The 14757-nt window shown below is 52.6% G+C and overlaps 1 protein-coding gene across 3 annotated transcripts in view; it reads left to right on the top strand.

The window, feature by feature from the left end:
- Nucleotides 1-14757, top strand: part of CABIN1 (calcineurin binding protein 1) — a 155960-nt gene that overhangs the window by 25257 nt on the left and 115946 nt on the right. For all 3 annotated transcript variants that reach the window (XM_045887216.3, XM_064578077.1, XM_064578076.1), the window contains exons 7-14: nt 3065-3194; nt 4857-5006; nt 7742-8028; nt 9015-9183; nt 11295-11431; nt 11987-12204; nt 13498-13576; nt 14168-14355. In XM_045887216.3, coding sequence (XP_045743172.1) covers nt 3065-3194; nt 4857-5006; nt 7742-8028; nt 9015-9183; nt 11295-11431; nt 11987-12204; nt 13498-13576; nt 14168-14355 — 1358 coding nt within the window. The remainder of the gene's footprint in view (nt 1-3064; nt 3195-4856; nt 5007-7741; nt 8029-9014; nt 9184-11294; nt 11432-11986; nt 12205-13497; nt 13577-14167; nt 14356-14757) is intronic.

A 14757-nucleotide genomic window follows, 5' to 3' on the forward strand; every position in this document is an offset into this window, starting at 1 on the left:
CATTCCTTTGTAAAGCAGCAGGGCTACTAGAATGGTCTCTGCCAGATGGAGCCCCAGCCTGCCCTCCAGTTGCTCAAGCTCCTTGGCTCCAGCCTTTCTGTCTGCTCTGCAGAGAATTCCTTTGTCCCTTGCATGGGCTGGTCCTGAAGCAGGCACTGATTAGGTGTTCTAGGAGTCAGCCTCCTCTGGGTGTCCTCTGAGGCCAGAGAGGAAGGAGGCTCTCCAGGAGTGCTCGGAGCAGGACTGAGCAGAGTGGGAGCCCAGGGCTCTGTCCACTGTGTATGCTGCAGGTTGGTCCAGTGTGTGAAGGTGCACTGTCCCTGGCTGGGCCCAGTTACTCTTTTTAGGACAGACATGCCCATGACCACTTGCTATCATTTTAAAGGTTTAGGCCTGGAAGACTGACTGGCAGAGGCTTTTTCCTTCCCTTCCCTTTTTTAAAGACAAATAGTGTGGAGTGTTTAGAGAGGCACTAGGCCCTGCTCACGCTTCCCCACCTCTGGTTCTCCACAACTACTTTTTAATTGAGGGAGCACACACACACACAGTAGAGTGCACAATATGTATATGTGAAACATGTCCAAGATGCAGAACATTTCTAGAGCCCCAGAAGGCAGGCTGCTTTCGCTCCCGTTCCAATCATTCCCACCCGGGAGGTGATCTTGATTTCTCCCTTTTGTCACCAGAGAGGAGCTCTGCCTGTTGTCGAGGCTCCTCTAGGTGGCATCAGGTGGCAGCGTGTACTCTTCTCACCTGGCTCCCTGGGCTGTGGTCTTCCCATCTGTGAGGGCACCCGGGCCATCACTCGGGCCTCTTTATTGCCGTGTTGTCTGTTATGTGCGTCTGCACAATTGGACCATTCTGTGCTTGCACATCGGGTCGTTTGCAGAGTCGAGTCCGTGCCTAACACTGCTGTGAATGCTCTGTGTGTGTCCTTCAGCGGACACGGCACTTGTTCTGCTTGCCCCAGTTTTCACGCCCACCAGCACAATGTGATAGCGCTTGTGAGGTGCCCTTTGGACTCTCACAGCTCCTTCTTCGAGAGGTGTTTAGGCTCCTCTTGGAAGCTTTTCTGGCAGCTTGGGGGCCACCTGAAGTGGACAGTCTTGTGTTCTGCCTTTCTTTCCCCAGCCACCGGGTTTAAGTTCTTTGTACCCCTCTCTCGTGGTAGGAGAAGTTGTACTTGGTAAACTTAAGTCCTTGGGGGCAAACAGGCCTGGGGGGCTGAATGGCTGCTCTGTCTGGGGGAGCCCCGCCCTGAAAGACCTGACACCATTTATTGATTTCTGTGTGTGTGTGTGTGTGTGTGTGTGTAACTATAGACCCCATGCCCAGTGTGGAGCCCAAACCAAGGCTTGAACTCACGACACAGATCAAGACCTGAGCCAAAAAGTCAAGACTCAGACACTTAACTGACTGAGCCACCCAGGCGTCCCAGACCTGACACTCATTTAAACCCCAAAGTAAAAGCAGCATGTTAAATCGACTCCCAGTGGCTTTTATTCACTTGCGATGAGTAGGCAGTGGTGCTTGGGGTTGATGCCTGCTGACCACCTCTTGTTCCTCTGGAGCTTCCCAGGCCCTGCGTCTGTGGGAGCGCCACTGTAGTACAGCTAGTGCGGTGAGCTCTACCGCCGCCGAAACGCCTGCTGGGAGCCGGCATCTCCAGGTGCTCCGGGCCTCCCTGGGTTTCTCTCTGGGCATCTCTGATGGCCACTGTCATGTCCCGCTGTGGTCCCAGAGAAACCGTGTTCTTGTTTGTGTGGGGCAGGAGCCTCTGGGTCGTCTGTGCATCTGTTCGGTCAGCAGCTTGCTGGGCTCTGCCGGGACCACCCAGACCCTCCCTGTGCATAGGTTGCACAGCCTTCATGTGCCTTGCGGGGGACAGCGTCGTACTGTGCAGCTTTGTGATGGGTTTCTGCTCTCTCCTTCTATGGCACTCTAGGAGGACACTACTTCCTTCTGTCTCTCAGAGCTTCCATGCCCACATCTCTGCTTCTGCTCTCCCTTTCCTTCCTCCTCACCCCTGGCTCCTTCTTTGTCTGGTTATTCTTGACAGCAGTGGCTTGCAATCCATCTACACCCAGACTCTGAAGCTGAGCAGGGCATGGTAGTGGTCCCAGTGCCCAGTCGGAGCAGAGCTGGTACTTGGCTGCACTGTATTGGTTTTCCCCGTGTATTCACAGGTGAGGCCTGGTGGCGCCAGGCCTGCTGGAGACTTATTTATGGCAGTCACGTCTGTCAGGGGCTATTCCCACTTATAAATACCAAAGACTTTCCTAGTTCACATCGCAGCTCTGCTTCGTGACTCCTTGCCGTCCCGGTTTTTCTCTTGTGTTGCTTTGCCTGTGACTGTCTCCACTCCTGGAGGAGCTAGAGAAGGATAGGCTTTCCAGATCATTGATTTGAGAAGGCTTGTTGACATGAATGATGTACATGCCTTTAATTGCAGGCAATAACTTTTTTGGTAAGAACAGTTAAAAAAAAAAAAAGAGAAGGAGGAAAATTGGAAAATGCAGATAAGCAAATGGAGCAGAAACCAGTTTTATGTGTACAAATGGAGTCACACCATGTGGCTGGTTTGTTTCCTGCCTTTTTCCCAGGCTGTCTTGTGGCCTTCCTTCTGGTCAGCGAAGACACCCCTCAACCATTGGTACAGCAGCTCCTCAGCAACCCAGTGTGTGGATTGGGGACGCTTTCCTTAACCAGGCGCCCCTAGTGGTGCTGAGTGCTTTCCTGATTTTTTGAAGGCTCTTTTCCAATTAGCCAATAGCCAATCACTGTGGGCCTGTAGGTTTTTGCAGCAATTCCTAGAAGTGGATTGTTGGGCTAAGGGTCTGTGTGTAATACGCGCGGCTCTCTGTTAAGGTCATCATACAGTCTGTCCTTGCCCATCAGCATTTGGCTTTGCCTCATCTGCTGTGAGTAGGGGTATTTTCAGCATCCCGTTATTGTTTGCCAACATTTCTTTGATTCCAGAGTAGGGACGTTTTCTTGGTGTTAACTGGCAAGGCCAGAGGTTGGGATGCACACTCAGATATCATATCATTTCTTTCCTTACCAGCATGTCTGTACTTCATCTGCAAAGCTTTGGAGAAGGACTGCCGGTACAGCAAAGGACTGGTTCTCAAGGAAAAGATCTTTGAAGAACAGCCTTGTCTCCGGAAGGACTCCCTCCGAATGTTCCTTAAATGGTGGGTTCTGCCTCTTCCTGTGCTGGTTCTGCACTCCCCTCTCCCCCAACAGTGTGTGGCTGGTGGATGGCAGGAGGCGTGTGCACCTCCTTCTCTCAGGTCCTGACTCCCTGGCAGTTGAGCCCCTGCACTTCATCCCCCACTGCACCCCCTCACCTGGCTTTGATCCTGCTTTGCCTATTACTCGCCTGTGTGCCTAATCACGGCGGTGCCTCCTTGGCTCTCTGCTGCCCGCCTTTCCCACTGCCCTGCTGGCTCTTGGCATTCACCAGCTCTCCTCTGGGTGCTTGTGGTAGCTTGCTGTATACCTTATCTGCCCGCTACCCACCGTTTCCCTTTCCAGGGCTTTGCTCCCAGGTGCTTCCCAAGTTCACTGTCCTAGATATGACCTTGACACCCTGCCTTGCCTCCAGGACAAAGCTCATGCTCAGAGCATCACCCAGGAGGTCCTTTACAGTCTGACCCCCTTAGTTCTTCTCCTTGCCTCCTATTTCTCCCTGCCCCAGGAGAAGACTGCCCTAGGTCCCTGACAGATTCCAGGCCTGGCCCAGTTGTGCCCTATCCTGTCCCTGTGCCTTGGCTCCCTCATGCCTTCACCTGGAAGGCCAACTTCCCACCTCTCCACCTGTCATGCCATTGCTCCTTCTTCATGTTCCAGCTCCCAGGTCACCTCTGGGCAGCTTTCCAAACTCTGGCTGCGTCCCTCCCTCAACCCTTCCAATGAACCAACTCCTTCATCCTCTGGTCCCTGGCCCCTGGCCCCTGCAACTCAGCTGGTGAGGGGTTAGTGGTTATTTATCTCTGTGTCTATCCCTCATAAGACTGTATTTCTTGTTCATATCTGTCCTGATGGTACTAACCATCTTAAGAGAGAGAGATAAAAGGGAAAAGTAAATCTGTAAGCAAATGGCTTTGTGGTAGAGCCCTGCTGAGAGGCGTCAGGACAGCCGGGCAGGAGAGCCTGCAGGTATTGCTGGGCCTGCCTCAGGTGGACGTGTGTCTGTGTGAGGGCACCTGAGGCCTCACAGCCCCTGCCCTTTCTGTAGTTTGGCTATACCAGGGACTTTGGTGAGCTTCGGTAGTCTGATGACTTTTGGGCTGGGCAGGATGGGAAAGTTACATTCTTTTACAGTTCTCTGTAAATAATTGAGAACAAGGTTTTATTTTTCTGTGGCTTTTCGGACATTACTGTGATATTGTTAATACATATGAAAACCCTTTGCTCAATTTTAATTGTAGAGGGAACAAAGGGTATTAGTCACTTGTATTGTATGTGGGTATTAAGAATGCTAATTACTGGGCGCCTGGGTGGCTCAGTTGGTTAGGCGACTGCCTTCGGCTCAGGTCATGATCCTGGAGTCCTGGGATCGAGTCCCGCATCGGGCTCCCTGCTCGGCAAGGAGTCTGCTTCTCCCTCTGACCCTCCTCCCTCTCATGCTCTCTGTCTCTCATTCTCTCTCTCTCAAATAAATAAATAAAATCTTTAAAAAAAAAAAAAAAGAATGCTAATTACTGCCCTTAGAGGCCAGACTCAAGGGGTTATTTTATTTGTAGGAAGAATTAATACAGATTAAAGGGTATTAACTGCATCCCTGTCTGTAAAATTTCAGCCTCTGCTCTAGTTTGTAACATTGTAATTTCTCTCTGTCTTACACGCTTTAGTGACATGTCAATCCATGATGTGTCGGTGAGCGCAGCTGAGACGCAGGCCATTGTAGAGGAGGCCCTGGGGCTGCGGAAGAAGCGACAAGCGCTGACCATGCGGGAGAAGGAGCCAGACCTGAAACTGGTGCAGCCCATCCCCTTCTTCACGTAGGTCATCCGGGTCTGTGGGGGTGCTGGGTCAGCTGGTGGGCCCTGCGCAGGAGGGAGAGGCCCTGAGGCCTACCCCTGCGCTGATGGTGTGAGTGGGGGTCGGGTGCATGCTAGACAGACACCTAGAGGCGTGCATGCACTTATTGGCCGCCAAGAGGCAGGCCAGGCCTCTCCCAAGTACGCCCAGTTGAAGTCTCTCTTTGCTCTTGCCGTTCTTGATGACAGCCACCTGCCACATCCCTGCAAGCCCCCTCTCAGTCTGCCCTTCCCAGAGGGGAAAAGGAAAGTAACGTTTGCTATACACTGGACTGGTGGAAACGGGGTTCAGAGCAGTCAGATGGTGAATGGAGAGTCTGGAGTTGATCCCAGGTGTGGGTTCCATGGCTCTTGAGCGCCTGCTGTCCCTCTGGGGCCACGCGGGATGCCCTGGAGAATGGGCCTCCTCATAGCCCTTGTGAGTCCCACAGTGTGTGAGAGGCCCCCCAGGGAAGGGAAAACGGGTATTGGCAGCCTCCCAGAGTTGGGGTCATTCAGCCCCTTAGTGAGATCTGGTGTGTAGTTTTTGTTTTTTAAAATTCTGACTTTGAATCTTGAATCTTTAAATTTAGCATGCCTTGACAGCAGTGTTCTCATACTCAGAGGTGTTGTCCCATAGTGGTCTGGGGCTCCCACCATGGATCAGACAGGCCTGGGGCCAGTCCTGGCACCCCTAAGTGGGTGACCCTGGGATGCTACTTGCCACTTCTAAAAGCAAGGAGAGCAACCATCTCTTACAGAGTTGTTGTGATAGTGAAATAGAACCGCTGGGGGCCAGCACAGAACCAGCGTTTCTGCACGCACTCAGGAGGGGCTGGCATTTGATCCAAGGTACAACTGCCTCTGTGTTTCCACATGTTGAGTGTCCCAGGAATGTCTCCTGCCCGGACCCTGACATGGTCAGGAAGTTGGGGCTACTCTCAGACTCTTGTTAGTTGCCCTTCCCATTATTTGGTCAGCTGGGTCAGGAGCCCCATCCTGTCTGAGTGTGGGCTCCCTAGCTGGGACGTTGGGAGTTTGGGAAGAGCCCTGAGTGCCTCCCTTTACAGCGAAGGAGGGGAAGGCCTGAGAATGCTGGAGAGGGCTGGAGAGGGTCCTGGTAATAGGACTAGAGAAGCTGTGAACTGGTGTCACGGCCACCCTCATGCAGGGGGAAGGCCAAAGGGAAGCATGAAGGAGATGGGCTTGGCTGGAGTGAAGTCTGGGATTGGGTTACTAGAGGAAGAGTGTGGAGTCCCTCCCTGGGAGGGAAGGGGTCGGGCTTTTAAAATAACCACAATCTATCGTAGGGCTTGGCACACTTCTCCCGCAAATGACCAGGTGGTAAATGCTTTAGGCTTTGTGGGCCAGGTACCATCTCTGTTGTATATTCTCCTCAGGGTGTGTGTTGTGTGTGTGTGTAACAACCCTTTAGCTGGCTCTTAGCTTGTGGGCTGTATAAAACAGGCTGTGGGCCACAGTTTGCCACCTCTTGGTCTAGTCAGTGCCTACTAGACAAGGCACGAGTAAATGAAATTGTGTACTTAAGGCATTAGACATAACCCAGCTGTGAGCAAATTCTTCCCGTGTGCATGTAGCCTTTACTGAAGACAGGGAAAGAACAGGTAGGAGATCCCTTCCAGTCTCAGGAGCCTCCATTTGGTTAGATTCTGGATTTTAGAACACCTTCCGTTTTCATTCTTTCCTCAGCATTTACTGGATGCCAGCTTCATGCCAGGCACTGTGCCCTGTACTGCCAACTCAGCATGGTGGGCACGTCCCTCTTTGAGGATGATCTGAGGGGTAGTCAGTCACCCAGAAGAAAAGGCACATGCCCCAAGCTGATGAGCCCTTTGAGGAGAGGAGCACAGCGCCTTGGGGGGAGCTCATAATGGGGTTGGCACTGCTTTGGGGGTCAGGGAAGGCTTAGGTACTGGAGCTAGAGTCTGACAGAGGAGTGACATTGACCAGGCAGAGAGGCTGGGATGGGGGTGAGGGCCTCGTTTTGGGGCAGAGAGAAGCTTGTGCAAAGGTCCTGTGGTATGCAGGGGTCTGATTTTGTTTGCAGAACTGAAAGAAAGCTATCATGGTGGGAGGGTCGGGGTGAGGGTGGGGTGTGAGATGAGGCTGGGTCAGTTGGCTAGGTCAGGCCATGCAGCACCCATGAGGCTGAGGGTGTAGTTTTAGCCTGAGAGCATGGGAAGACATTCAGAGATGGGTGGATGGATATATCATACCACACCATATCATACCACAGCACAACATATAACACAACATAAAATGGGAAACAAGAGACACTCTACAACATAACACACTGCACCCCAATAAAACACACAAGTGACACAACACATATCACGCGGCATACAACATAGCATGCAGTAAAACACACAATGGACTTGGTGATGATTGAAAAATTCAGCTTTGTAGGGAAGGAGCTTTTGAAGTGTGTCAGTGGTTTTCATGCCCGCCTGGTGGAGTCTGAAGGTGCCTGGGCCAGGGTGAGGCTTGTGCTCCTGCTTGGTCTGTTCCACCTAAGTGGTGTTAGACTCAGGATTTTGTCCATACCCATGACAACAAAACCAGGAGCGCTCCTGCCTGCCCTCATGGAGATGGCAGCCGTGGGGCCGTTGCCGCTGCCTCTCCCCAGGCCAGCTGGCCCTGTGCTTGGAGCACCCAATGCTGGGTGCTGACCAGGTGCGGTGACCCTCTCTTTGCAGCTGGAAGTGCCTGGGAGAGAGTTTGCTGGCCATGTACAACCACCTCACCACCTGTGAGCCCTTGCGGCCCAGCCTTGGCAAGAGGATTGACCTGTCCGACTACCGGGACCCCAGCCAGCCTCTGGTGTCTTCTGTGGTGGTGGCCCCTGTCAGCGTGATCCAGCCAAGCCCTGTCCCCGCCAACCCGGCCGTGGCTGTGGCAGAATCTGTGCTCTCCTATGCCCCCGTGGCTGCGGCCAGCTTCCCGCTGCACAGTCCCAGCCTGCTGGAGACTGGCGTCCCTGCAGGTGAGGAGCCCTCCTGGGGTCAGCTCTGGGGGAGGCCTCCCTGGAGGGATGGGTCTTGCTGCAGCTTCTGGCCCAAGGTTTAAGTGGGGGCCCCCCAGCTCTGCAGGGGAGGCTGAGCCTACGCCCGGGGCTGCGGCTGGTCAGGGGCCGCTTCAGCAATGAAGCTCTGACCCTCAGAACCACAGCTTCTTGGGACTGCTAAACTCCTGGCTGCGAAGTCCTGGCAGAAGGGTGGCCCTTTTCACTGGGAACGTGGGAGCTGGCGGGGCCCTCTGCTGGTCCTGCTGTGCTGTGCGCTGACGCTGAGTTGTTTGACCTTAAGAAAGCCGGCAAAGTGGACCACTATATGTGGTAGTATATTTTTTAGTGGTTTTATTGATTTTTACTATCAATCAAATTGTAAAAAAAATTTCAGACAGCAGTTCCCAAGCCTTTTCTTGGTTTCTGTGTCCCTGAAAAAAAGGCTACCTGGCCGTTAAACGAGTTTCTGAATGAACATATACGTGGTTGTTCTAACTTTTTTGCTTGATCATATGTGACCCTCCTCTGCTCTCTCTGTAATTCTCATGATTCTCTTGCTCACGTCCTGTCAGTGGGTGCTCAGAAGGTCCTGGGTGGTGGGCAGAGTCAGTGTCGCTGCCACTGGCTTGGTTGTGTCCCAAGTACACGCACCGAGGCCCCAGAGGCTCTCACGGCCAGCGGTGGGGGGGTTGGGGGGAGGGACTGCTGGAGCCCCTGGTGTTCTGTAGCCGTGGAGAGTAATCTTCACATCTGGCTTATGGGTTCTGGGAATTTGAAGTGATTTGAGTTTGAAATTAACTTTACTCAGGACTCTTGTTAAAGAAAAGTTGGGAGGTTTCTTGAACATCAGAGATAAAGATGAAACATACTGGTAGAGTTAGAAAATTAGGGGCACTGATGTTCCTGTGTGGTGCATTTTCTTACCCCTGCCCCTTGTAAGATTTCAGTTTGCACTCTTTGTGAAGGTGATGTTTCTGGGGGAGATAAATCCAAGAAAGGAGTAAAGCGGAAGAAGATTGCAGAAGACAGTGGAGAGACAGCAAAGCGGCGGTCTGCCCGTGTCCGAAACACCAAGTGCAAGAAAGAAGAGAAGGTAGACTTCCAGGAGCTTCTGATGAAGTTCTTGCCATCCAGGTACCGTGCACACTTTTTCTCATTTGTGAAAATAGGCAAACCTACAAACTTTCAGCCTATACCACTGATAAAGTTTCTCTTTCCATTGCCTCCCCCTCCTCTGGGCACCTCCTTTGTTTTCCCATAACATTTGTGCCAATGGCTAAAGCACAGATCTCACTTCTCTTTCCTCTGAACTTCCTGAAGGCAGGAACCATGACTTACACATCTTTCAGAGAACCAAATACTCCCTGGGCCCTCAGGAGATGGATGGATCACCGAGCTGGAGGCCACTCATGTCCTCATGCACACATAGACATCCACTTGCTGGGAGGCCTAGGGCTGCTGCTTCTTGGGTGCAGACTCTGGGAAACTCCAGAGAAGGGAGCACCCATTCCACTTTCAGGAAGAGTGTGCATGCTTGGTTTCTCAGTAGGGTTCCCTCAAATTCTGAGGAGGAGGAGGACAGGCTTAGAAATCCTCCCTTGATTTCACCAGTTCTTAATGTTCTCAGAGAAGAGTCCAGGAGGAGAAGAGTCCAGGCTGCCCCTAGCTGGGAGGGGCCTGGGTGCCCGTGCTCCTTAAGTCAGTTTTCACCAGTGCTCTTGCTTTTTCTCCTTGCCTCCCCAGCTCCTCAGAGGCTCCAGGGCCCATTGTTTATGATGGCAGTGCATGGGCTTCTTCATGCCTCCTCCCCTGCCCTTAGCTGAGTGAAGAGAGCAGTTCTGTTTCTGCTGCTTCATCATCTTGCTGCCATCTGACATTTGGTGTACACATTTCTTGTCTGCTGGGGCTTCCTCTCCTATCCCCTGTACCTTTTTATCCCTTCACAGTTTCTGGAGTGGAGTTTGGAAGGTAACCATGTGTGTTCAGTATGCATTTTTTTAAAGATTTTATGTATTTGTTTGACGGGCGGGGGGAGGGAGAACAAGCCAAGGGAGTGGCAGAGGGAAAGGGAGAAGCAGGCTCTCCTCTGAGTAGGGACCCCCCCGCCCCCATGGGGCTCGATCCCAGGATCCCAGGATCATGACCTGAGCCAAAGGCACACATGAACCGACTGAGCCACCCAGGCACCCCTAAAAATATTTTTTCCCCCTAAAAATTTTTTTAAAAGTAATCTCTATATCCAATGTGGGGCTTGAATTTACAGCCCCGAGATCAAGAGTTTCATGCTCTATCCACTGAGCCAGCCAGGCACCCCTCTTGCCCTCTTCATGTGGAATGTTTTCTACCTTCCTTATCTTTATTTTAATTGTTGGTTTCCATGTCTGCTTCTTCGAATGGCCAGGCAGGAGCAATGTGAGAACTTGCCCAGAGTAGTCACCCTGGCAGTGTGTGTGCATAAAAAATGAAGCCATCAAAGAGTGCCTGTTTTATGTGTTTATGCCCCAGGGCTCCTTGGTTGAGGGGAAGCTACAGGATGGCCAAAATGTGGTCCTTGGGAGGTGCTTGAAAGAATGTTCCTCCCCAGGCCCAGGGCTTTGTGGGGAGCCATGGAAGATGCCAATCTATGGCCGTCTATGCCCCCATACTCCACTCACTCCACTTTCTTCTTGCTTGCTGGGCTCCCCTCAGGTCTTAGAACATACCTGGTGCTCTTCTGGCCTGTGCCTCTCCACCTGTCCCTGTCCTGCTTCTTTGCACGGCCAGCCCCTTTTCCTCCTCCATTGTCAGCATGGGCATTATCCCCTCTGAGAGGCCTTCCTGATTCAGCTCTCCAAAGATGTCCCCTGTGACCCTCTGTTTTAAGCACTCTGTGGTGGTTGGTCCTCATTTGGGCTCTTTGTTTCTGTGTTTCTGTTTATTGTCTGTCTCCCATTTAGAAGGTAAGCTTACTGTGGGCAGGGTTTGCCACACTCACAGCTGAATTCTAGTGCCTGACACATGCTCAGTAATCAACAAGTCCTGTTGGTGGAATGAATGAATGAGTGAGGGTATAGATTAGATGCCAGCTTGGAAAGGCATGGAAAGAGGCAGAGCCTCCCAGAGGCCTGGATTTTGGACCCCTCCATCTGCTCGCTGATTGGCATCTTCTTCTGTCTTGCTCTTTCATTTTTCTAATTGGAAGAATTCAAGTGCTCGTGTCAGAATGTGTTGGTATGGCTTTTGTGATTTTGGTGTGTTCCATGCAGGCTAAGAAAGCTGGACCCGGAGGAGGAAGATGATCCCTTTAATACTTACGAAGTCCAGTCAGAAGCCAAACTGCAAAGTTTCCCGAGCACCGGTCCTCACCGACTGTCATACGACTCAGCTACGTTCATGGAATCTGGTAGGAATTGAGCAACTTGATCATTCCGTGTTGGGAATTCTTCCTCCCGTTATCCTATAGCCTGCTTAGGTTTTGTTCTGGGAAAATAGTTCTGGGGTGATCTTTAAAGCATGTAAGGGGTTTGCCTGGATTTGTCTTGGGCCTGAGCTCCATAGTCAGCTGGGAGGTCTGTTGACATGTCTAGGCTCATACTTGACTGTGCTCCGTGAAGGACGTGTGCTTCAGGCCGAAGCCAGGGGCCTGGCTTTGCAAGTCAGATGCACATGACCCAGCTATCGAGTGCGCATCATGAGGCAGCGCAGGTAGGTTGGCCCTTCAGTACCTACCTCAGAGCTGGAGGTTCAGAGCGGTTCGCTCACAGCCGGTGAGGGCATGGAGCTAGGGTTGGGGCCCAGTGGCCTGGCCTCAGCACCACCACATGGGAGGACATAGGTGCTCTCCTGTTTCTGCCCCTGCCCTGCCCCACCCCTGCCTCTCTCTTCTCCCAATGAAAATGGGAGACCCTGGCGTGGAAGGTCCTTCATTCAAGTCTGTTGTTTCTCCCTCCCCGGGCAGAGAAGCAGGATGTACATGCATTCCTGTTGGAGAACCTGACCAACGGGGGCATCCTGGAGCTGATGATGCGCTACCTGAAGAGCATGGGCCATAAGTTCCTGCTGAGGTGGCCACCGGGCCTGGCGGAGGTTGTGCTCAGCATCTATCACAGCTGGAGGAGGCACAGCACCAGCCTGCCCAACCCGCTGCTGAGGGACTGCAGCAACAAACACATCAAGGTCAGGTGGGCGGGGGGCCTCTGGAGGGCTGGGGTCAGGGGCTGGGCACATGGACCTTCTGTGGGTATGGGCTTGCTGTCACATTGAGCCTACTTGGCTGCATCCATTTGTGGGCCTAGGACCTGGGCCTCTGGGGAGTTACGGGGCCTGGTTTGTGTCTAGAGAGATCCCTGGTGGCTGAGTGGAGGCTGTAATCGGAGGTGAGAGTGGGCACGGGGCCATTAGAAGGCTGTTGCCAGGTGAGCGACGGTGGCAGTAGAGTGGAAAGTTCTGGAGGTAGAGCTGACAGGATGAGCTGTAAGCGGAGGTGCGGGAATGAGATGGTGGACAGGGCTTCTGGGGCTAGCCCAGGCACCAGGGCTGGTGGTGGGGTGGCTTCCTGAGATGGAGGAAAGCCAGTGGAGAGAGTGGGTGGAAGTGAAACATTCGGCTGTGTTCCAGGTGCCAGGGACTGTTACCAATCTTTTTAGCGGGTGAGAAGATAGAAATGCAGAGGCTAAATAGGTTGCTTAGGGAAGTGGTGGGGCCCACTGTCAGTAGGGGGCTGGCCCATGCTCAGCCTACACGCTGACTGCACTCCGCACCCCAGGCTCCTCCCCTCGGGGTTTCCTGAGGCTCAAGGGAACACTGGGTGCTCTGGTCCCCTTCTCCTGTTACAGGAGGAAGGCTGGATGCCCGCGAGGGTGCCCTGGGAGCCTTTAGAGCCCATCTGGGTGGTCTTTCTGGCTGGGGGCTCAGGGGGTTTGGCAGGTCCTGAGGGCCATGTGAGTCCGTGCCCCCTCCACAGGGACAGCTCAGGGACTGCACCCTGCCAGCTGCTGCCCATTAGGCCTGCTCCCCCAGGGCTGGTGTGGAGTGGCTTTGGTCTCCAGACAAGCTAGGTTGGTGATTTCTCAGCTTTGCCCACTTGGCAAGTGCCTCCTTATTGCTGAACCTCAGCTTCCTTGTGACTCTGGAGGTGATGCCTGACCTAGCCACTTCGAAGGCTTGAGCGCTGTGGTATGGGTGCAGCATCTGGCCTGGCATTCGGCAGGTGACAGAGCTGCCTCTTCCAGAGGACAGTCCCTCAGGACTGAAGACAGGTCTCCGGCTCCTCCCAGGTCTTGTCCCAGTGTAGATCCATGTGCTTCTTTTTATGTCCTGGCAAATAGCCATTGATTATAAAATGGAAAGTAGGTTGAAGAAAGAATTATATCTTTATCAAAGTAAGTTTTAGTTTCATTTCGCCCCATGCCTCACCCTTTGATGCCTCTTTGTGGCTTCATTCCTGACCTTCTGGTGCCTGTCCTGCAGGATATGATGCTGATGTCTCTCTCTTGCATGGAGCTCCAGTTGGACCAATGGCTGCTGACCAAGGGCAGAAGTTCTGCAGGTAGGAAGCATTCTGTATTCTGTGGTAGGAGTAATTTTCTCAACCCTCAGCAGCCAGGAGGAAACAGGAGTGGGGAGGCTGAGTCATGGAATTCAGACTTACACCTGCAGTGGGCACATTTCCTGGGTTGGCTTGTTGGCCTAGGGAAAATCCAGGGTCCCAAAGAAGTCCTTTAGACACTTAAGAAGTAGTTAGTTATAGCTGAGCCCCCAGAGGGAGCCACCTACCTGCTTTTTCTGTTATTCAGGATTGAAGGAAGTAGGATCTCAGATTTCTCAAGTTATCACCTGACACTTTATGTGTCCCAATAGTTTTCCTAGGTGATGTGAATCATTCTGACTTTTAAACCACTACCTGGTGAACAAAGTTCAGTATGTAAAAAGAGGACCCTTGGGGTCTCTGCATCCTCTGTCTGGTTTGTCTGACTTCTCTGATGCTTGCCATTTGAGGGGCTATAAGGCTCCAAGGGGCTCAGGGTACTCCTGGACACTAAAGCAAGTATGGTGAGGGCTAAGGGCAACCTCTAGGGAGCAGAAGGGTGTTTGGAATGTGTACATGAAGTTGACTTGTTCTGGCCTGAATGGTTTTCAGTGTCTCCTCGGAACTGCCCTGCTGGTGTGGTGAATGGCAGGTTTGGGCCTGATTTCCCTGGAACCCACTTCCTGGGAGACCTTCTGCAGCTGTCATTTGCCTCATCCCAGCGGGACCTGTTTGAGGATGGCTGGCTAGAATTTGTGGTCCGCGTTTATTGGTTGAAGGCTCGGTTCCTGGCACTGCAGGTTGGTTCTGTGGTCAGCATTCCCTGGCACCCAAAGGGAGGGAAGAGAGCTGGATGTCTTGTTGAGGATATGTGTGCATGTGCACACATGGCACCTGCCTGGTACTGGTCTCAGGGTGAGGAAGTGGGATGTGGTGGGGAATCTTGAGATCTCAAATATCCCAGCACAACCTCCCGTCTGTACAGCATATCAGCACGACCACAGAGCTTGGGAAGGGATCTCCTGTGCACCCTGTAGACCTCCTCACTCAGGATTACCCTGAGGCCTTGAACCCTTTGCCTTTGTTTTCCTGAGAGCACCTGAATGTGTGCACAAATGGATGCAGAGCTTTCTAGAAGGGAAAACCACTTATCTTGTATGAATTCTCAGAAGGCTTCCTGTCAGAGCCTGGTCTGGATGGCC

This window comes from Mirounga angustirostris, unplaced genomic scaffold, assembly GCF_029215605.1.
Source record: "Mirounga angustirostris isolate CCGP_5_RB_7025 unplaced genomic scaffold, mMirAng1.0.hap1 SCAF_14, whole genome shotgun sequence".
Classification (NCBI taxonomy): Eukaryota; Metazoa; Chordata; class Mammalia; order Carnivora; family Phocidae; genus Mirounga; species Mirounga angustirostris.